This window comes from Crinia signifera, chromosome 6 (assembly GCF_055691185.1).
Source record: "Crinia signifera chromosome 6, ASM5569118v1, whole genome shotgun sequence".
Lineage (NCBI taxonomy): Eukaryota > Metazoa > Chordata > Amphibia > Anura > Myobatrachidae > Crinia > Crinia signifera.
In genome coordinates this window covers 242103130-242125629 of record NC_139222.1, presented here as the reverse complement: position 1 = coordinate 242125629, position 22500 = coordinate 242103130, and the positions used below count along the sequence as shown (strand labels likewise).

At 43.8% G+C, this 22500-nt stretch overlaps 1 protein-coding gene across 1 annotated transcript; it reads left to right on the top strand.

Annotated features, from left to right (window-relative positions):
- The first annotated feature begins 3247 nt into the window (after positions 1-3247).
- LOC146009730 (olfactory receptor 5AR1-like) lies at positions 3248-21092 on the top strand. Its single transcript, XM_083150191.1, has 2 exons — positions 3248-3398; positions 20170-21092. Exons 1-2 carry the CDS (start codon positions 3248-3250, stop codon positions 21090-21092), a joined length of 1074 nt encoding a protein of 357 aa, XP_083006317.1.
- The last annotated feature ends 1408 nt before the right edge of the window (positions 21093-22500 follow it).

The following is a 22500-nucleotide window of genomic DNA, read 5'->3' as shown; positions in this document are numbered from 1 at the left end:
CAGTAGCTAGTGAATGGTTGAATAATTCTGTTATTGGTTTTACCAGCTCCCCTTTAAGCTCTTTTAGTATCCTTGGATGTATCCCATCTGGCCCCATTGATTTATCCACTTTCAATTTTGAGAGTTCTGTGAGGACTTTCTCCTCTGTAAATGTACTTGCCTCTCCCTCAGTACTTGTTTCTCCCTTGGATCTCCAATGTCCATGCGGGCTCGGATCTGGGAGATCTGAGCCTGCATATCTCTAGATGACAGGCAGGGGGCATTTGCTGAGGTCCTCCTAGTGTTTTATGGGTGTGCAAACAAAAAAGGTGGGTGTGCCCATGGAAACAATGAGTGGACCCCAGCAAATGCAGGTGAGGTCACATGACATCAGTACCCTCCCCAAATTCATGGATAGCATCCATATAAATTGTAAGTCCAGGCTTACTTTCATAATGAACAGAGAAAAATCATTCGATGGTGAGAAACTATTGAATAATTTTACCTCTGTGCGGGTGCAAGCGCGTGGATGTATGAGCGTCCTCTTGCATCGTAGCTCTGGGATTCGGGAGGCAGGGGGGCGGGTGTATGTCGGCAGGGCAACATTTACCTGCTCGCTAGGCAGACAATATGCACAGCCTAGCGAGCAGGTCTGAATTACTCCCTTTGTTGAGCAGGGTGTCAAAGGAGGAAGAACAGGGTATCAAAGAGCAGTTGCACTCGTCATTCATAGTCACTCAATAAACTAACCACTACAAATCAAAAGTTCTAAAAGTTATTAATTGACAGAACTATTTCTCTTTTTCTTCAACTCTCTTGAAAACTCCCCAGAGGTTATACTGTAGCTGCCTTATATACAGTAGTATAACACAGCTCACTCCCACTGTGGAACTGCAGATACAGACAGGACAGTAGTTTCCTGTAACAATCATCATTCGTTTCCCTTACAAATGCTGGTGATAACTTTTGCAACTCTTATCAATGGGTATGTACTGTACATTATTGATGGATCGTACAGCATTTGATTAAATTTACTTGAACAGACATATTTTTGATATTACATATTATTTGTCTCTTATCTGTAATACATTAAAATTAACTGCTGTGATTGCAAAATTGTAATATTACATTTTACAGCTACAGTAGATGATGCCGCTGTTGATTGTTGCTTGCAACTGTGCACGATCTTCACATCATGTTGTCAAGGCCTATACACACTGGGCGACTTTGAGCTGAAAGCCGCTCAAAACAGCCTGTTTGATCGGCTTTCAGCTCAAAGCCACCCAGTGTGTATGCCTCAGCGATGAGCGGTGTGCGCTGCTGCACGCTCCCACATCAGCCGAGAATACCAGCAGATGAGCGGCGTTGAGGACAGCTTTGCATAGCTCTGCACTATGCAATGTCGTCCTCCCCCCTCCGTCAACACCGGGCAGGGCGAAAGCTGCTCAGTGTGTATGCACTGAGCGGCTTTCCCCGCAGCGATGATTGACATCATCGCTGTCCATACAAGCTGGGCATAGTCACCCAGTGTGTATGGACCTTACCGTGACTTTAGTGTGCCCTCGAATGTGCTCAGGCATGCAACTTGCTGCGGCTGACAGTTATACACAGAATGGGGGAGGACATATTTGTAGCTATAAGTACAATAGTGTTAATACTGAAATCCCACACTACATTTCCCAGATACATTTTTCCACCTGTGTCTGAGCTTAAGTACAATATCACTTACTAATAATTAACTATACATGATTTTTAAAGGGTTAGAATGCCAGGATTACCAGCAGGTTTCTGGGAAGGCTGCCTACTCTGTTATAGAAAGAGTATATGTTATACTTAAGCTAAATTACTGTACATTGTAAAGGAACTGCTATTGCTTTAATTGTTTTACAGAGTGGTTTATTTGTTATGTGAGAAGATTCCCATAATTAACTTAAAGCCCGTTTCATTAATACACTTATCTCGAAAGCCGCCTAGTGGGGGTTATTCTGATTCACTCGGAAAGGCACAATCACTCTCTAATGGACAAAACCATACGCACTGCAGGTGGGTCTGAAGTAACATGTGTTTTATTGTTTCTGTGCAGGGTAAACACTGGCTGCTTTATTTTTACACCGTAATATAGATATCAGTTTGAAGTACACCCCCCACCCAAATCTATCTCTCTCTGTCCATGTTACATCAGGTAATCTGATACTGTGGGGGGCAAATGAGGGCAGTCTGATACTGTTGTCGGCATGTAAAACAAAGGCGTTTTAGTGTCTCACTAAACAGGAATACGGGAGATAATGAGAGAACTGATAGACAGTGCTGATGAGACAATGGTTACTGCATGTTATATACACATATGGTGTAATGGTTAGCATTGCTGAGTCACAGCGCTGAGGTCATGGGTTCCATACCCACCATGGCCCTAACTGTGCGGAGTTTGTATATTCTCCCCATGCTTGTGTGGGTTTCCTATGGGTACTCCGGTTTCCACCCACATTCCAAAAATATACTGGTAGGTCAAGTGGCTTCCAACAAATTAACCCTAGAATGTCTGTGTGTGCATGTACATGTTGTAGGGAATATAGATTGTAAGCTCCACTGGGGCAGGGACTGATGTGAATGTTCAACTATACTATACTGTAAAGCTCTGCAGAATATGTATGCGATATATAAGAAACTGTTAATAAATAATATACAAAAATATATATAAGAGATATAATACATGTAAAATGAATCTCAACTGAAAGATGGCTGCACAGATATTAGCAGCATATCTGTGTCATACATGCCGACTTTTCAATGTCCCTCTCCGGGAGAAGCCCGGAGAGGACAACAAAATGTGCAGGTCGGGGGCGGGGACAAGGCTGCTGTATCAAAGCCCTGCCCCCAATCCACGCAAACGCTGCGATTCGCGGGTCAGTAAGTGGGGGTGGCTAAAATGAAGCGAAATTACCCGATTCGCGTCATTTTAGTCCTGCCCCTCCCCTGGACCCGCAAATTATGGCACTTTTTTTCCCAGCCCTGGGGAGGAGCGGGAGCTCTGGGGAGAATGTGGGAGCCTTGCCCACCTTCCCGGTGGGCCGGGAGGGGGACCCAATTTTCGTGAGACTCCCGGCCATTCCGGGAGTGTAGGCAAGTATGATCTGTTGCAGTGAAATTATTAATTGATAAATAAAAAGAGGGGGATGTGTATGGATCGTGTATCTATATTAAGCCCCTGTGGGTTGAGGGTGTGCATGTTAAAGATCCATCTACTTTCTACTCGATTGATTCTCTTGATATGATCACCTCCATGCCAGAATGGTGTAACTTGATCAATGGCGAGGAATTTAAGTCCCTGAGGATCGCTGTTGTGTTCAAGTCTGAAGTGTTCGGAGACACTGTGTTTCTGTACTCCTTTTCAAATATTGCGGATATGTTCACTGATCCCGGTATGTAATTTGCATATAGTGTGACCTACATATTGTTGTTTACAAGGACATTCTAGGAGGTAGATGGTATTTTTGGTGTTGCAAGTGAGTGTCTTATTAATGACAAATTGCTTTTGTGTCTGGTTAAATGTGAATGTTCTTGTGGGCTTGGTTTGTCTGTATTGGAGGGTATGACAACCCTGGCACTTTCCACAGTGGACAATGCCTTGGCTTACCCCCTGTCCCCCCAATGTGGTTTGTGTCAGTGTCCTGGCAGTGGTAAGGTGGTTTTTGACCACTTGTTTTCTTATATCCTGGGCTTTTCTGAAGACAATGTCTGTTTTTTTGGGTGCCAGTGTTTGGTCATGATAGATTTGACTTTAGGGGATAGATCCGAGTATCTTGTGATGAAAAAGTTGGTATTGGGTTCTGGCTTCTCTTTGTGTCATGAGTTCACATCTAGGTTTTTGTTTTAGATCTAGGAAGGCTTGCTTAGTGTTTGTTAAGGAATTGTTTTTTTAAGGTCCTGTCCTTGTTCTACATAGTCGGCTATAGTGGAACATTTCCATTTGATTTGTGTGAATTGGCTGCATGGGATGCTGGAGATCAAACTTGGTTGGTGATTGCTGTTTGCCCTGATGTAACTGTTGACATCTACCTGTTTGGGAAATGTTTTAGTGTGTAACTTGTTGTCTCTGATGCTGATTTCTAAATCAAGGAATTCTACTTGTGTATGACTGAAATTGGTGGTGAAATGGAGATTTTTGGTATTGTTGTTGATGTGTTGGGGGAAGTTGAGTAGCGAAGATTCATCTCCGCCCCAAACGAAGAGCACGTCGTATATGTAGCATACCCATAGGATAAAATTCTCTTCCAGCTCTTCCGAAATGTTGATGTTTTCTCAGTGACTCATAAAGAGGTTGGCATAACTGGGGGCGAATTTGGTCCCCATAGCTGTCCCGTGGCGCTGTAAGTAAAAGTCGCCCTCAAACCACATGTAATTGTGCTTCGGGATGAATTTGATACAGTACCTTGTAGGATGAAGGACTTTTGTGTGGGTTCAAAAGTAGGGACTTGGTCTTGGAAGTATTGTATACACCCTGTCTGTGATCTATGGCGGTGTAAAGGGAGGTAACATCACTTGTTGCTAGGAAGTAATGTTCCTGCCATTCTAGTTGGTTTTTAAGGATGTTCGGTACTTGTGTAGTGTCTCTTAGGAAGGCTTGTTGTTGTTTTTTATTAGTCTATGTCCTCCCAACAGATATATTGTATCAGTGAACTAGTCAGTACTCACAATTGGGGTGATTGCACAGCGCTCTGAGATAACAACCCTTAGCTGCCTGCACTGGAGGGGGACAGTTACTGGTGGGGGATAGACAGTGGCCGGCTGGGCCGGGGGGCAGGGTTCCAACTGCCCCCAGGCTGGGTCAATTTTTGTGTTCCAGAGCCACCCGCAACAAGTACAGGGCTGGCTGTGGGACGTCAGAAAGAACTCTCCCCAGTCACCACTATGGCTGCGCAGTTCCCCAGAGTCTACCCTCACCTACAAAAAGCAGGTGACAGTGGTGTGAGCGTGCACATTGTGCATGCCTTCTGTGCATAGGCACACACTATTGCCGGGAGCCCCAACGCGCAAAGTCAGGCACGCCGCTGCATGCAGGTTCCAGGCTGATTCAGCCGGGCTTTGCCAGTTGGTTAATTATGCACAGTACGGCTTTCTCTCCTGGCCTACACACAGTGGAGTGCTGCCGGTGGTGAGGATGCCCCTCACCTCCGGTTCCGGAAGTGTGTCTGAGGCAGCAGAGTTCTGGTGAGAGAACAGTGGAGTGCTGCTGACTGTGAGCTCCCCGACACACAATTCAACTCACGGCGAGCCCCCACCTCTGAGTTATGGCCACATACTGTGTACCCCTTTTGAACTAAGGCATCAGCTATTATAAGAAGCTGCTTGTTAATGTACTCTATAGTGAATCCTTCCATGGTCTTTGTACTGTTTTATTCTTTCACATCATCATCATCATCATCATCATTTTATTATATTGTTATGCAGCCACACTGTGAGAGTGCTGTCTAATCTCAGCACCTGCCATAACACCACCCGCAGCTGCTGAGTAAGTGAAGGAGAGGGGAATGCTGTGAGGTTGAATTACACCCCCCTTCACACCACACCATAGACACTGGTTGTTTCTGTGTCCACCCAGGTCAAGTTGCGGTGTAAAAGCACCACAGAGAATAACGTGGGACGACCAAACTGTCAATTCGACCCAGATTTTGGCCCTTATTCAGATCTGATCGCAGTACAAATTTGTTCTCAAAATGGGCAAAACCATGTGCACTGCAGGTGGGGCAGATGTAACATGTGCAGCAGAGAGAGTTATATTTGGGTGGGGTGTGTTGAAACTTAAATCTAAATTGCAGTGTAAAAATAATGCAGCCAGTATTTATCCTGCACAGAAACAAAATAACTCACACAAATCTAACTCTCTCTGCACATATTACATCTGCCCCACCTGCAGTGCACATGGTTTTGCCCATTTTGAGAACAAATTTGTAATATCTGAATAGGCCTAAAAGAAGGGTTAAACCCGGGACACCCTCTTTATAATGGGTGTTCTGGGTTTATTGTCAAAGCAACGAACCATTGTTGGTACTGGGTCTGACCCGGAATCAAGTTCTGGCATTACGATCTGAAAGGGGTATTTAAAAAAGGAAAGCAGTGTACAGTATAAGTGCTGTTAGAGTTCATTGAGGTGATCAATGTGTACTGTGAGTGAGGGTGACAGTGAGTGAGTTGTAAGGGGGTCAGTATATGAAAGGAACTGATGTTAGGGTTCTGGGGCGTCCTCGCCTAACCTAACTCCGTTGCCTCAGACTAGCAGTTGATGGACGCGTGCAATGCTAGGCTTCGCCTATAGCAGCCGCATCCGAAAGAGACAGTTAGTCCGGCTCTAACCCCGATGCAACCAGGTCTTGTGTGTGACAACGTGTCCGCTAAGGCTAGCAGAGAACAAGGGGAACCTCTAACTAAAATGGCTCTTAGGCGAGGCCCCAAACCTCCTGAGGAGAGTGACTCTGCAGGGATTAGTCCACAGGAAACCTGAATGCAGGGTAATGCAATAGTGATGAATCCTATCAATGGCAACAATGCTCTGAGGTGGTATAAACAATCAAATGGCAACAATGCTCTGTGGTGGTAAATATCAATAAAATGGCAACAATGCTCTATAGGTGGTATATAACAATGAAATAGCAAACGTAGACAATTCCAGTGACCTATGTACCTATACACAGCTGAGATGGTAAACAGCAAGCGTGATAAGTGAGGAAGAGATGGGAGAAAATCCCCAACTTATCTGAGAGGTAGGAATCTGCTGTAAAACAGAAATGCTACTGAGCGGAGGATAAGACAGGATCAGGGCTTGATCGCTGAATGCTGAGGTGAACCCACTGGACAGGCAAACTGAGCTTGACAGGCAGGACAAGCCTCAGGACACGGGAACCAACAGACTGGACAGGTGGGGTAATGCCAAGGAACCGGGAACACTCTGGACACACAGGAAAGAACTATAACCGGCATGGGACTGAATAACCAGAGGGTTTATATAGAGAGCACAATGTGGTGCTGATTACACATTGCCTACAGGTGAGCACTGCAGGCTAGAAGCCTAATTAAGACACACCTGAGTCCTGATAACACACCACTGAAAGTAAGCTGCAATGGCCCAGGCTGACCACTGGAGGCCACCAGTGAGTAAACACACACACACATGCTGGAATAAACCCAGGGAGCAGAATCCAGGGAAAACAGACAAACTACACACAGAATATGTGAATAGCACATTACACTGATCCGCTGGAGGCGGATCATAACAACTGACAGTGAGAAAGAGCTATCAATTGGGTAATGAGAGATGGCTATGGAAGGGACAATCAGGGTTATATGCAGGGCTGGTAGAAAAGCCTGGGCCACTTGATTGCATATGCCATCCAGGATAAAAGTTGCCAGCCGGCCCCTGCATATAGCTAACATACAATGGAGATACTTTATTGCACATGTTAAAGTCAGGGCCGGCCCTAGGCATAGGCATACTAGGCAATTGCCTAGGGCAGCAGCCTATGCTGGGCGACAGCGTTTTGAAGGCCATGACATTAACATACTTCACTCGGCGCGGGCGTACTCGCCGCGGACACCCTGGCACTGCAGCATGTACTATACTTCACTGACGCACACACTGTCTGTCCCACCTCCGCCAGCCACCACGGCACGTGCTGAGAGAACTGGAGGAGGGACAGCATGCCACGCTGTCAGTGTTATGGTGCCACTGCCTACCGCTCCAGCATCCAGTCCAGGCAGAGCATTATCGCACCCCAGGTGCGGTTCTCCAGTTTGTGATTGGAGATACAGCAGCCAGTGTGAGTCTCAGTGTTTTTTGGGGGATATGTGCATTTGAGAGAAGTGTGTGTGCTTGTGTGTGTGTGGTGGGGGTTTACTGTAAAGTTGTTGTCACTGATGTAAGGGGGTTGGGGAGGAGGACATGTGAGGTATCTCTGTACAGGAGTTGTCGGTAGGGGAAATGTGTACAGTATATTAGATTTATTAGTGTGAGGCTATTACATTTGGCAGCTAGTCTTCAAAAATGTACAGTAGTTCTCCTGGTTAAAACACTTAAAAACAGATAGGGCTACTCGTTTTCAATGCGCCAGAGCGTTCCGCCTCGGCATGCCATTCGCCGATAATAGGATGCACATGCTTGCGTCTGATGCTCACGCATCCCTCGTTCTGGCTATAATGCACTGAGACAGAACTACTCTCAGTAGAGGTGAGTGGCGTATCAGCACGGTGGGGGGCAGGATGCAGCTGGAACAGCTGACAGATGCTTTCTTCAGAGGAGGTAAAAGGCCTGTCAGCACAGCGGGATGTGGATGGAAGAGCTTACACACTGCTCTGAGTTTAGCAGTGTGTGAGCTCATCCAGCTGCCCTCTGCCATGCTGACAGGCTGCTCAGGCTGACAGGAGGATTTCACAAGAACACAAGGGGGAGCCGAATACTACTTCTAAAAGGGGCAGGGCATGGTAATAAGTAAAAAATGGGCAGGGCATGTCGCCCTGCAAAATACACTGTATGGGAACACTACAACATGCTGTGTAATGTTAATATGGGTCACTACATGCTGTGTAATTTGAATATGGGTCACTACTTGCTGTGTAATGTAACAAGTGTGGGTCACTACTTGTGTAATGCGAATAGGATTGTCAGGGCCGGTGTAAGGCTTTTCAGCACCCTAGGCAAAACTTTAACCTACTCCCCCCTCTCCCCATACTGCCACCAATACCCACTTTCCAACCCCCTAAATGCCTAACATTCCGGAAAGGCAGAGAGGCTCCAAAAAATCTGGTGGTCCACCCAGCCTCTGCGGAATGTGGGAAAGTCCCCTGCTTTTCCTGAATTTTCCCTTTGCCCCACCCACAAGTACAAGAGTAGAGTACAAGGAGGAGGGGCAGCAAGTAAGGGAATGTATGGAGGAAAGTTCTTAGAAGTTCCACAGCAGCCACCTGCATTAAGTACAACATGGATCCTCATAGACATCCTTGATTTTATAAGCAGATTGGTGGCGCCCCCCCTCCCCCCCCACGATCCCGGTGCCCTAGGCAGCTGCCTAAAGCTGCCTAATGGTAGAGCCGGCCCTGAGGATTGTTCTACACTAGCATAATAATTTAAACTGGAGATACTACTGTGTAACTACGCTAATTTCTTGTGATACTCCACCCTTTTTATTTGGCATGCACCTTCAGCGTGCACTATTACTTTATAACCTTTTGGCAATAGGTAGGGTTACCAACTCATTTCTTTAATTTGGGACATATATTAATTACACAGGTTCTGTGGCTGGCTCTTACCTGGTTTTAAACTGCCACACTTCAAGACTCCATTTCACCTGGTTTTAAACTGCCACAGAACCTGTGTAATTAATACTGTATGTGCCCGAATTAAAGGGATGAGTTGGTAACCCTAGCAGTAGGGCACAATTTATAATTTGTAGGGGGCAATGAACACACTAGCACCAGCCCTTGGGGGGGGGGGGGGAGTCGCTGGCAGGAACAGTGAGCTCCTCCACCTTTCCATAACTACTTTAAGCCCTGCTGTTGGTGGAACCTAAATACATAATTCCTGTGCAGCAGCTCATGCCGGTAGGCTCCTTTAAAGAGTAGGGCCCTAGGGAACTTAGGGGCAGATTTATTAAGCTTGGAGAAGAGATAAACTGGAGATAAAGCGGAGAAAAGGTAAAAGGAGATAAAGCACCAGCCAATCAACTCCCAACTGTCATTTTCAAACACAGCTGATTGGCTGTGCTTTATCTCCTTTTACCTTTTCTCCGCTTTATCTCCAGTTTATCTCTTCTCCAAGCTTAATAAATCTGCCCCTGAACCTCCAGGCTCCCCCTGCCTGTAAGTTCCCTTACCCTCCAGGCTCCCCCTTAATCTGGCACTGTTCCCACCCCACAGCCTACCCCCCCCCCCCCTCTAAATGCTTAACCCTTCCTAAAACTGCCTTTCCTGGGAAATTCAGAGGTGGATCTAGAAGCAGTGCTAGGGGGCACCAGACAAAATTTTGCCTAGGGCATCAAATTGGCAAGGGCTGGCTCTGGTTAAAGTACAGTATTGTGCTAAGGGACCAATTCAGACCTGCTCATTAGGCTGCATATATTCGGAGCCTAGCGAGCAGGTTAACACCACCCCAGTGAATGCACGCCCACCCTGCCGGAGGGATCCCCTCACGACGCTGCAAGCGAATGTGTTTGCTTACACATCCACATACATAGGCCCGCACAGAGGAGAAATCATTCAATGGTTACTGACCATTGAATAATTTTTCATCTGTTTGCTACCAAAAGTAAGCCAGGACTTATTTTTTAGTTGAACTCTTCTCAACGAATTGGGGAGGGGTGCTAAGGTCATGTGGCATCATCCATCTGCCCCCAGCAGGCCAGGGAATGCCTGCGATCCATGGGGCATTCCCAGCATTTCTATGGGCACACCCACTGTTTTTATGGAAACGCTCATGAGACACCAGAAACGCGCCCTGCCTGCCATTCAAAATGTGAATGCCGCGGCAAGTGAAAAATCTCACCAAAGGAGTTTGCTGTGGGGGTTTGCACATGCGCATTAGCACAGACCTCAACCATCATTGACGGGGCCTAATTCGGACCTGACCGAACAGGTCTGAATTGGACCCTAATTCCCTTATTCTGGTTGACTCACAGCTTGCCGGTCCACACGCCCCGGTACCCCCTCCCCCCCCCCCCGCACGGCGATTTCACCTACACAGCTGTGAATAAACATAAACATCCATTTGCAGCCTACGTGGAAACAGCCTATGTGGAGCCGGGCAGGGAAGCACCATGTCCCCACTCTCTGCCGTCTTGCTGATGGGGACGCGCAAGCGGCTCCATCCCTGTCCGGATGTTGAATAAATTAATTAATTAATTAAATAAATTATGTAAAGCATTTTAACTTATGTTTGTTTCAAACATAATTTTACAGGCTACACATTTGTCATCCAAAGGCTAGCAAGGGTACCATGGTTGCATATTACATCAGTTGCCCAAAGGAGGGATTAGGATCAAATATTTAATATCCGTCACTTTTGAATATTTTGCCTGAGTTGAAAATCGAATTATGCTACATTTGACTAACTCTTGTGCTCTTTTATATTGTATATAGTGTGTGTATATGTTGTATTTGTCTATATGTTTGTAGTTGTTTAATTCGGTGAACTGATCTCATGCTACTTGTTTTACCACTGGGATGATTTTCTCTAAGGATATAAGGTTTAGATGTTAAAATTCCTCCCAGTTCAATATAAGTGACCGGAGTATTTTTGTGTCGGTTTAGTAGTAGGATATTCCATATATATATATATATATATATATATATATATATATATATATATATATATATAGTCCAGCAATGCTCTGGCACTCCCTGCTTAATGGTTGTATGGTCCCGGTGCCCTCCAACAGCTGCACAGGTATCCACGCTGACAGCCGAATACAAGTCCCCAGCGGCGGCACTCAGATAAAGAAGTCACACAAGCCAATTGCCAATGGCGAATTGCTGGCTTCTGTGACTTCTTTATCTGAGTGCCGCCGCTGGGGACTTATATATATATATATATATCCTGTTGGGTGATATGGTATACAATACTGATGTAATATACTGGAGGACACTTATTTAATAACCATTAGAGAACACTGAAATCACCTATTTTTGGTTATTTCTTTTAGGGGTAATCTATTCCACCGAGGGTAATCCTACGCAGAGCGCCTAAAATGGCTGCCGCAACTGGTACCTTATCAGGGTGGAGTACACAACCCATGGAAGTTATTATCCAAAATGCTGCACCAATCCTGCATTATGCTTGCTGTGTCTGTACTATCTATATCCTCTGTATTATGTGCATTGTTTATTAATGTCTGTAACGCACCTTGAGTCCTGTTGGAGAAAGAGCGCTATATAAATTATACTTACCTGATGACGTGCATCATTGCTGAGCACGCACCATGTTGGGAACACACCGCCTGCACTATCTCAATAGAGCTATAATTGGATTAATCTAATGCACCTGAATCACCAGGAAGTACTATCAGACATCTCCAGTGGCATAACTACATATACAGCGCCCCACCCACCCCGCCGGGAATTTTGGGCACCCCACATAAGTTATCACTCACCCCACCAGAAAAGTGTTAACACTCTCCTTGCCACCGCCTCTAACCCGGACACGCAGATCTGTCGGTTCCCGACTCTCTCGGCTCTCCCGGCTACAGCTGCTAATAAAAAGTGACTCTCAGAAAATGGCTGCGCCCATACAGCAGACTGTTTTTTAAGGTTGCAAGAGGAGGCCGCCACCTCCTCTAGCAACCTTAAAAAACTGTCTGTTATGGGGCAGCCATTTTCCAGACATGGAAAATGTGCACTGTTGGGGTTCCTTGAGGACCGAAGTTGAGAACCACTGAGCTAGGTAATTGATAACAAAGGCATTTCACCACAGGTGATGACAATCGTACATTTCCAGAGAAGTCCAGGAACAGAGCATTTTCTCCCTCACAGAGAGGGTCAGGCAGGCAAGTACCTTTGTTTTGTCCGAAAAGTTGGCTTATTGTGCTTTAAACATGAAGCAATAAAAAGAAAAGTATTTTGACTGCTGATTGGTGAGTGCCCTGATTCTATTATACTGTGTGTGTACATATATATATATATATATATATATACATATATATATATATATATATATATATATATGCAAACACAAGGAAATACCAAAACCACGCCCCAAAAGATAAGTAGCAGCAACTCTGATTGTCCCCTGTTAGCCGGGACTAGGGGAATTGATAGAAATAGAGAAAAGTCCAGAGTGCGCTATAGATCAACACACATTTTAAAATAATAGACTTTAATAAAATATTGCCTTAAAGGCTATATGACATAAATGATAAAACAATCACAGTATCTAATGACTCACAGAATTCTTAGATAATTCCTATGAAGTTGCAGGGCCAACGCGTTTCGTCAACGAAGTGACTTCGTCAGGGGCACTGGAAACATTTTTTGTGGCAAGATAAATTTGCACTTTTTGATAGAAAGAAATTCAGTATGTCAGTATGATCTCATTCACACAGATATCCAGGTGATGGCATTCCCCAATGTACTGAAACCACGAGTCCCCTGATGATGGACCTGTTAGTGAGTTTCCTCCCGAGGGTCAGTCCCTTTCCTCGGGGTCCCCTCGTTTAAAGCTGCATTTGGACAGTATCTCTCGATGTGCCTGCTCTGTTGGCACCCCCTACAGATTTGCTGTCCTTGCTGGTCGAACTGATCGGACAAATTTCAGCCCAACTCATGGGTGATCTCCCGTGGGCAGTTCCTTGTGCCACGGTCTTGCCGCCATTCCCTGCGTCTGCTTCTTCCTTGATTCCGGTTGAGTTCTTCTAATTATTTTGTCACGCGGGACAAGTTCTGTGTCATTTCTGCCATCTGGCAGTTGAGTGTTCCCATTTTGTCCGGCCCTGATGGGGCTTGTACTTGTTGGAGGACAGATTAGGATGTCTGTAATCTGGCCATTGTCTTCATCCTTGTTGCTCTGGTTCAAACCAAGAATTTATTGATGCCTCCACATCCCCAGCTGTGACTCGACTTCTTCATATATCTATGTATTTCACAGTTCTCTCACAATTGGTATCCGGTACTCAGACTTTGTATATAAATATCAACAATCTCCTTAAATAATATAAGTTTAGTATTGCATGGCTTTGTAAAATAAGTAATACTCATGCTGCCTGTGGAGCTCAACTTTCCTTGCAGCTAGATGGTTTAGCCCTGCTATCCTCCGTATCATATGATGATTGTTGCATTCCCCTGTATAATTTCCAATAATTCTCATACAACTTATGTTTTTTCTTTGGCTGAAAGAGAAATAAATAAAAATAAAAAACAGTATAATATATTTGACATTATTATGCTTTCCTTTGTATACTGTATGTACAGTGACAATGCAAATATAATTTGGTCTTTGACTAATGGGAAAAATCATGTACACTTGTCTACACTCTTCCAAAAGAAAGAAATTCAATGTACCAAACATACTGTAACTTGCTGTAGAGGACTCTCAGGGTTAGGGATTGGATGGTCTAAATAATGTTATTATTATGGTTACTGTTGTTTAGTAACTACATACACTACTATATCATCTAATATAGAAGTACAGCTTAATTGTATCTTAATTGCCTTTAACTGCAGATTAACTGTTTACTCTTCTGCTATCAGGTTTAATAGATTTAAAGTGACCAAAACGATCCATACAAATAAGGACTCTCTTTCCACTGTCTCTTCTCTAAAATGATTAATTTCAATGTTTCATTGTCCCAATGCCTGTGATTTGTTGCTTGGATTCAGTGTGTTTGTAAACTAAAATTTAGATGCTAAATATTTATATATTGTTTCCATATATTTGAAGTACTTCTTAGTTATATAAATCAATGCTTTACTTTTCTTCAGCATTGGAAGTAGAGTAAGCATACACTCAACCTCTATTTACCTGTACTGTCCTGTTTTTTTTTACACTTGGAGAAGGCTCATTAACTTAATAACTAATCAATGTTTACTTTGTTTTTTTGTACTTTGGGCCTTATTCTGATCTGAGCTCAGTACAAATTTGTTTGGAAAATGGGCAAAACCATGTGCACTGCAGGTTGAGCAGATGCAGAGTTGCCTACCCTCCAGGAATGGCCGGGAGGGTCCTGCAAATTGGGTCCCCCTCCCAGCCCACCGCTAAGGTGGGCAAGTCTCCCACATTTTCCCTACAGCCCCGGCTACCCCCTTCCCCTCGGTTTAAAGCTCTGAATTTTGCGGGTTCCCCAGAGGGGGCGGGGCTAAAATTATGCCATTTGCGGCATTTTGCATCATTTTTGCCCCGCCAACAATCCACGGACCTGAAAATTGATGCTGCTGCCAGTCATGGGGATGAGGCTTGGTGACATCAGCCTCACCCCGCCCCCCCCCCCCCCCCAGGGTAGCATCTTCCCGCCCCCCTTTCACTCCTCTCCGGGCTTCTCTTTACAGGAAAAAAGCATTGGGTAATGCATCGCAAAACGTTGAATGATTTCCCCTGTAGTGGAGAAATGCAAGGGGATGTGAGGAAATATGGCAGTGGGGGGGGGGGGGGTTGGGCATTAGGGGCATATTAGGCAGGGCGGGCCGTCTGGGACTTGGTAAGTTGCGAGCTTCGCAGCTTACAGAGTCAACCAGAATGAGGGCCATTATACTTAGTATGAAGGAATCTAAAATATAAACACTGCTTCTTCTTTTTAAACACAGAAATAGAACGAGGAGAACCATTTAATATTTCAGAATTCTCTTTTGAAGGTTTGTCTGATGACCCAAAGCTCCAATACCTCATTTTGTTTTTACTTATAGTTGGCTACCTGGCTGTATTTTATGGAAATGTCACCATTATTGCTGTGATTTGGGCGGCTCCCCAATTGCACACTCCTATGTACATCTTCTTAGTTAATCTCTCCATCATTGACATTGCTTCTACATCAATTATTCTTCCTTTTGAAATATCCGTCACTTTTGAATATTTTGCCTGAGTTGAAAATCGAATTATGCTACATTTGACTAACTCTTGTGCTCTTTTATATTGTATATAGTGTGTGTATATGTTGTATTTGTCTATATGTTTGTAGTTGTTTAATTCGGTGAACTGATCTCATGCTACTTGTTTTACCACTGGGATGATTTTATCTAAGGATATAAGGTTTAGATGTTAAAATTCCTCCCAGTTCAATATAAGTGACCGGAGTATTTTTGTGTCGGTTTAGTAGTAGGATATTCCATATATATATATATATATATATATATATATATATATATATATATATATATATATATATATATATATATATATATATATATATATATATATATAGTCCAGCAATGCTCTGGCACTCCCTGCTTAATGGTTGTATGGTCCCGGTGCCCTCCAACAGCTGCACAGGTATCCACGCTGACAGCCGAATACAAGTCCCCAGCGGCGGCACTCAGATAAAGAAGTCACACAAGCCAATTGCCAATGGCGAATTGCTGGCTTCTGTGACTTCTTTATCTGAGTGCCGCCGCTGGGGACTTATATATATATATATATCCTGTTGGGTGATATGGTATACAATACTGATGTAATATACTGGAGGACACTTATTTAATAACCATTAGAGAACACTGAAATCACCTATTTTTGGTTATTTCTTTTAGGGGTAATCTATTCCACCGAGGGTAATCCTACGCAGAGCGCCTAAAATGGCTGCCGCAACTGGTACCTTATCAGGGTGGAGTACACAACCCATGGAAGTTATTATCCAAAATGCTGCACCAATCCTGCATTATGCTTGCTGTGTCTGTACTATCTATATCCTCTGTATTATGTGCATTGTTTATTAATGTCTGTAACGCACCTTGAGTCCTGTTGGAGAAAGAGCGCTATATAAATTATACTTACCTGATGACGTGCATCATTGCTGAGCACGCACCATGTTGGGAACACACCGCCTGCACTATCTCAATAGAGCTATAATTGGATTAATCTAATGCACCTGAATCACCAGGAAGTACTATCAGACATCTCCAGTGGCATAACTACATATACAGCGCCCCACCCACCCCGCCGGGAATTTTGGGCACCCCACATAAGTTATCACTCACCCCACCAGAAAAGTGTTAACACTCTCCTTGCCACCGCCTCTAACCCGGACACGCAGATCTGTCGGTTCCCGACTCTCTCGGCTCTCCCGGCTACAGCTGCTAATAAAAAGTGACTCTCAGAAAATGGCTGCGCCCATACAGCAGACTGTTTTTTAAGGTTGCAAGAGGAGGCCGCCACCTCCTCTAGCAACCTTAAAAAACTGTCTGTTATGGGGCAGCCATTTTCCAGACATGGAAAATGTGCACTGTTGGGGTTCCTTGAGGACCGAAGTTGAGAACCACTGAGCTAGGTAATTGATAACAAAGGCATTTCACCACAGGTGATGACAATCGTACATTTCCAGAGAAGTCCAGGAACAGAGCATTTTCTCCCTCACAGAGAGGGTCAGGCAGGCAAGTACCTTTGTTTTGTCCGAAAAGTTGGCTTATTGTGCTTTAAACATGAAGCAATAAAAAGAAAAGTATTTTGACTGCTGATTGGTGAGTGCCCTGATTCTATTATACTGTGTGTGTACATATATATATATATATATATATATATACATATATATATATATATATATATATATATATATATATATATATATATATGCAAACACAAGGAAATACCAAAACCACGCCCCAAAAGATAAGTAGCAGCAACTCTGATTGTCCCCTGTTAGCCGGGACTAGGGGAATTGATAGAAATAGAGAAAAGTCCAGAGTGCGCTATAGATCAACACACATTTTAAAATAATAGACTTTAATAAAATATTGCCTTAAAGGCTATATGACATAAATGATAAAACAATCACAGTATCTAATGACTCACAGAATTCTTAGATAATTCCTATGAAGTTGCAGGGCCAACGCGTTTCGTCAACGAAGTGACTTCGTCAGGGGCACTGGAAACATTTTTTGTGGCAAGATAAATTTGCACTTTTTGATAGAAAGAAATTCATACAGTTTGAAATAGTGAGAACTGAATCCCTCAGTAGTAGACTGTACAAAAAAATAGATATATCGCCGGTATAACACAATAATTGATTCAAATAATGCATGAGAACGCCAGAAGAAATTCCTGACTTTCAAGGTTAAGAAGAGGGTACTGTCAAGCCAGGCATCTATGTGCCATCAGAAAATCAATTTGGAAACCGGATGTAGAATCATGGAGATCCAAGCATATTCTGTGTCTTTGTTTACTAGAGTTGGATTTTCCGACTTGTCCATCGGCTTCCCAGTATTCTTAATAGGCAATGGTTTATAGTAATGTTCCCAGTACTGAAGGAAATCTGCGATCCTGATTGTAGAGACTTGTGATCCCGTGTCCAAAAGGGATGTCAGTATGATCTCATTCACACAGATATCCAGGTGATGGCATTCCCCAATGTACTGAAACCACGAGTCCCCTGATGATGGACCTGTTAGTGAGTTTCCTCCCGAGGGTCAGTCCCTTTCCTCGGGGTCCCCTCGTTTAAAGCTGCATTTGGACAGTATCTCTCGATGTGCCTGCTCTGTTGGCACCCCCTACAGATTTGCTGTCCTTGCTGGTCGAACTGATCGGACAAATTTCAGCCCAACTCATGGGTGATCTCCCGTGGGCAGTTCCTTGTGCCACGGTCTTGCCGCCATTCCCTGCGTCTGCTTCTTCCTTGATTCCGGTTGAGTTCTTCTAATTATTTTGTCACGCGGGACAAGTTCTGTGTCATTTCTGCCATCTGGCAGTTGAGTGTTCCCATTTTGTCCGGCCCTGATGGGGCTTGTACTTGTTGGAGGACAGATTAGGATGTCTGTAATCTGGCCATTGTCTTCATCCTTGTTGCTCTGGTTCAAACCAAGAATTTATTGATGCCTCCACATCCCCAGCTGTGACTCGACTTCTTCATATATCTATGTATTTCACAGTTCTCTCACAATTGGTATCCGGTACTCAGACTTTGTATATAAATATCAACAATCTCCTTAAATAATATAAGTTTAGTATTGCATGGCTTTGTAAAATAAGTAATACTCATGCTGCCTGTGGAGCTCAACTTTCCTTGCAGCTAGATGGTTTAGCCCTGCTATCCTCCGTATCATATGATGATTGTTGCATTCCCCTGTATAATTTCCAATAATTCTCATACAACTTATGTTTTTTCTTTGGCTGAAAGAGAAATAAATAAAAATAAAAAACAGTATAATATATTTGACATTATTATGCTTTCCTTTGTATACTGTATGTACAGTGACAATGCAAATATAATTTGGTCTTTGACTAATGGGAAAAATCATGTACACTTGTCTACACTCTTCCAAAAGAAAGAAATTCAATGTACCAAACATACTGTAACTTGCTGTAGAGGACTCTCAGGGTTAGGGATTGGATGGTCTAAATAATGTTATTATTATGGTTACTGTTGTTTAGTAACTACATACACTACTATATCATCTAATATAGAAGTACAGCTTAATTGTATCTTAATTGCCTTTAACTGCAGATTAACTGTTTACTCTTCTGCTATCAGGTTTAATAGATTTAAAGTGACCAAAACGATCCATACAAATAAGGACTCTCTTTCCACTGTCTCTTCTCTAAAATGATTAATTTCAATGTTTCATTGTCCCAATGCCTGTGATTTGTTGCTTGGATTCAGTGTGTTTGTAAACTAAAATTTAGATGCTAAATATTTATATATTGTTTCCATATATTTGAAGTACTTCTTAGTTATATAAATCAATGCTTTACTTGTCTTCAGCATTGGAAGTAGAGTAAGCATACACTCAACCTCTATTTACCTGTACTGGCCTGTTTGTTTTTACACTTGGAGAAGGCTCATTAACTTAATAACTAATCAATGTTTACTTTGTTTTTTTGTACTTTGGGCCTTATTCTGATCTGAGCTCAGTACAAATTTGTTTGGAAAATGGGCAAAACCATGTGCACTGCAGGTTGAGCAGATGCAGAGTTGCCTACCCTCCAGGAATGGCCGGGAGGGTCCTGCAAATTGGGTCCCCCTCCCAGCCCACCGCTAAGGTGGGCAAGTCTCCCACATTTTCCCTACAGCCCCGGCTACCCCCTTCCCCTCGGTTTAAAGCTCTGAATTTTGCGGGTTCCCCAGAGGGGGCGGGGCTAAAATTATGCCATTTGCGGCATTTTGCATCATTTTTGCCCCGCCAACAATCCACGGACCTGAAAATTGATGCTGCTGCCAGTCATGGGGATGAGGCTTGGTGACATCAGCCTCACCCCGCCCCCCCCCCCCCAAGGTAGCATCTTCCCGCCCCCCTTTCACTCCTCTCCGGGCTTCTCTTTACAGGAAAAAAGCATTGGGTAATGCATCGCAAAACGTTGAATGATTTCCCCTGTAGTGGAGAAATGCAAGGGGATGTGAGGAAATATGGCAGTGGGGGGGGGGGGGGGTTGGGCATTAGGGGGATATTAGGCAGGGCGGGCCGTCTGGGACTTGGTAAGTTGCGAGCTTCGCAGCTTACAGAGTCAACCAGAATGAGGGCCATTATACTTAGTATGAAGGAATCTAAAATATAAACACTGCTTCTTCTTTTTAAACACAGAAATAGAACGAGGAGAACCATTTAATATTTCAGAATTCTCTTTTGAAGGTTTGTCTGATGACCCAAAGCTCCAATACCTCATTTTGTTTTTACTTATAGTTGGCTACCTGGCTGTATTTTATGGAAATGTCACCATTATTGCTGTGATTTGGGCGGCTCCCCAATTGCACACTCCTATGTACATCTTCTTAGTTAATCTCTCCATCATTGACATTGCTTCTACATCAATTATTCTTCCTAAACTGGTATATATGCTCATCACCAAGGATAATACAGTCTTATTCTGGGAATGTATAGCTCAGCTGTACTTATTTGTGTTACTTATTTGCACAGAAGTTGTCCTGCTTACGGCTATGGCATATGACCGATATGTTGCCATCTGTCAACCCCTTCATTATATTAGTAAAATGAGTATAAGACACTGTGCCGGCCTCCTTGTTACTGCATGGACTGTTGGGCTGTTGAACCCTATTGGACATGTTGTTCTTATATCTAAGATGTCTTTTTGTGCAACTCATAGAATCAGTCATTTCTTCTGTGATATATTACCTTTGCTGAAGATCTCCTGCAGTGATGTATCTGGAGTAGAAATGCTAAACTACATTGAAGGAACAATCCTGGGATTTATTACATTTATTTTCACATTAGTCTCATACATTTGTATCATTTCAGCAATCCTAAATATAAGATCTTCTAAGGGCCGATCTAAAGCTTTTTCTACCTGCTCCTCCCACCTGACCTGCATTACTCTATTTTATGGGACAATAATATCTTTACACATGCAGCCGACATCCAGCTTCTCCTCCAAACAGGACAAGTGGTTTGCTCTTGTCTATGCTGTTTTGGTGCCAATGTTAAATCCTTTTATTTACAGTTTAAAGAACAATGACGTCAAAAAAGTTTTCTTGAAATGTAAGAAGTGAAAACACAACATTTCTTCTAAATACTGTAAGTTTGCAAAATGTATTTATAAGATTCCAGCACAGCTCTCCTCTCCACTGCTTAGACATGACTAATTCAAAAGACAAGGTTGTTGTCTATACAGGCCCGGCAACATGGGGAGGGGGGGTCAAGGGGGACAAGTGTGATGGGCCCCATCAATCTTAAGGGCCCCAGAGCTTCTGTGCGCCCCCGAGTCACCTGTACTAGCTGTCAGGGACCCCTGCCCACTGTGCCGCCTGTGTGTGGGCAGTGTGACTGAGTCTGACTGAGTCACTTTATGCCGTCTACTTTGAGTGCGCCCATGCCTGCTAGGTGTTCAGAGTCAGCTGTCCCAAGTCCTGTCTATACTGTACCTGCTGGCTGCTGCTGCTGCTGCATCCTCTCCGGCTCCTGTGCTCACTGCGCATGTGCGGCACCCCAAGTCATCTATTCTGCACTCTGCGGCTGCCTGACATGACTGCCCGCAGTGCATGGCATTCTTTTGTGCAAGTCAAGGCAGGCGGCAGCAGACAGGAGCCAGCAGGATGGAGAAAGGGAGAAGACCCCGCCTAAAAGCAGGATCTGGAGCTGCAAGAGTTTAGGTGAGGACCTCATCATTATTGACCTATCATAGTAATAAATGAGTGTACCATGCTCTCAATTGTTTTTAAGCAGCTTCAATTGGTTAAAATAGATTTAAAAATGATATGGAGTGATAGGGGTATTATGTGTATCAATAAGAGTGTGCTCCTGTAAAAAAAAAAGAGAAATTGGTTAAAAACAATGTTTACACTCCATTGGAGTGGTGGTGTCCCCTACTGGAAAACCTAACTGTCCCTACCTTATGGCTGCAGGTTATGTTTGTACATTAGATGTGGCTTCTGGTCTGTAGTCCCGCTACTACGAGCAGACAAAGAAGGAGACCAGATGCCAGGACTTTGGCTGAGCATACACTGTACCTCCCGCTGCTCCCCGTCTGCCACCGCACATTGGAAATGTATTGGTTCATGTAGAAGAGGGTTGTGTGTGTTTGGGATTAGGTGTGGGGGTGTCAGAAATATCAGTGTACAGGGCCACAAGATTTCTGTTGCTGGCCCTGTGTCTATGTTCATCCAGAATTTATTTGTCACTCATGTTATTAGTGCTACAGGGGCTTATTACTTATCATGCATTTTAACCTAAAAAGCTCCAGGATTAGTAACATAATGCGGCTAAAGATGTGAAAACTACTCGGTATGCTGCCCATTTTTCACAAAAGCACTAAACTTTGGCAGATTTCTGCTGTGTACATAATGAGGGTATGAGAAGAAATAATGCAGTGGTCATAGTGGGCTGGAATGCAGCGGAATGGAATCCTGGCACTTTGTTTCTAAAAACCCGGAAGTGTTTTTTTTCTTGTAATAACAAATT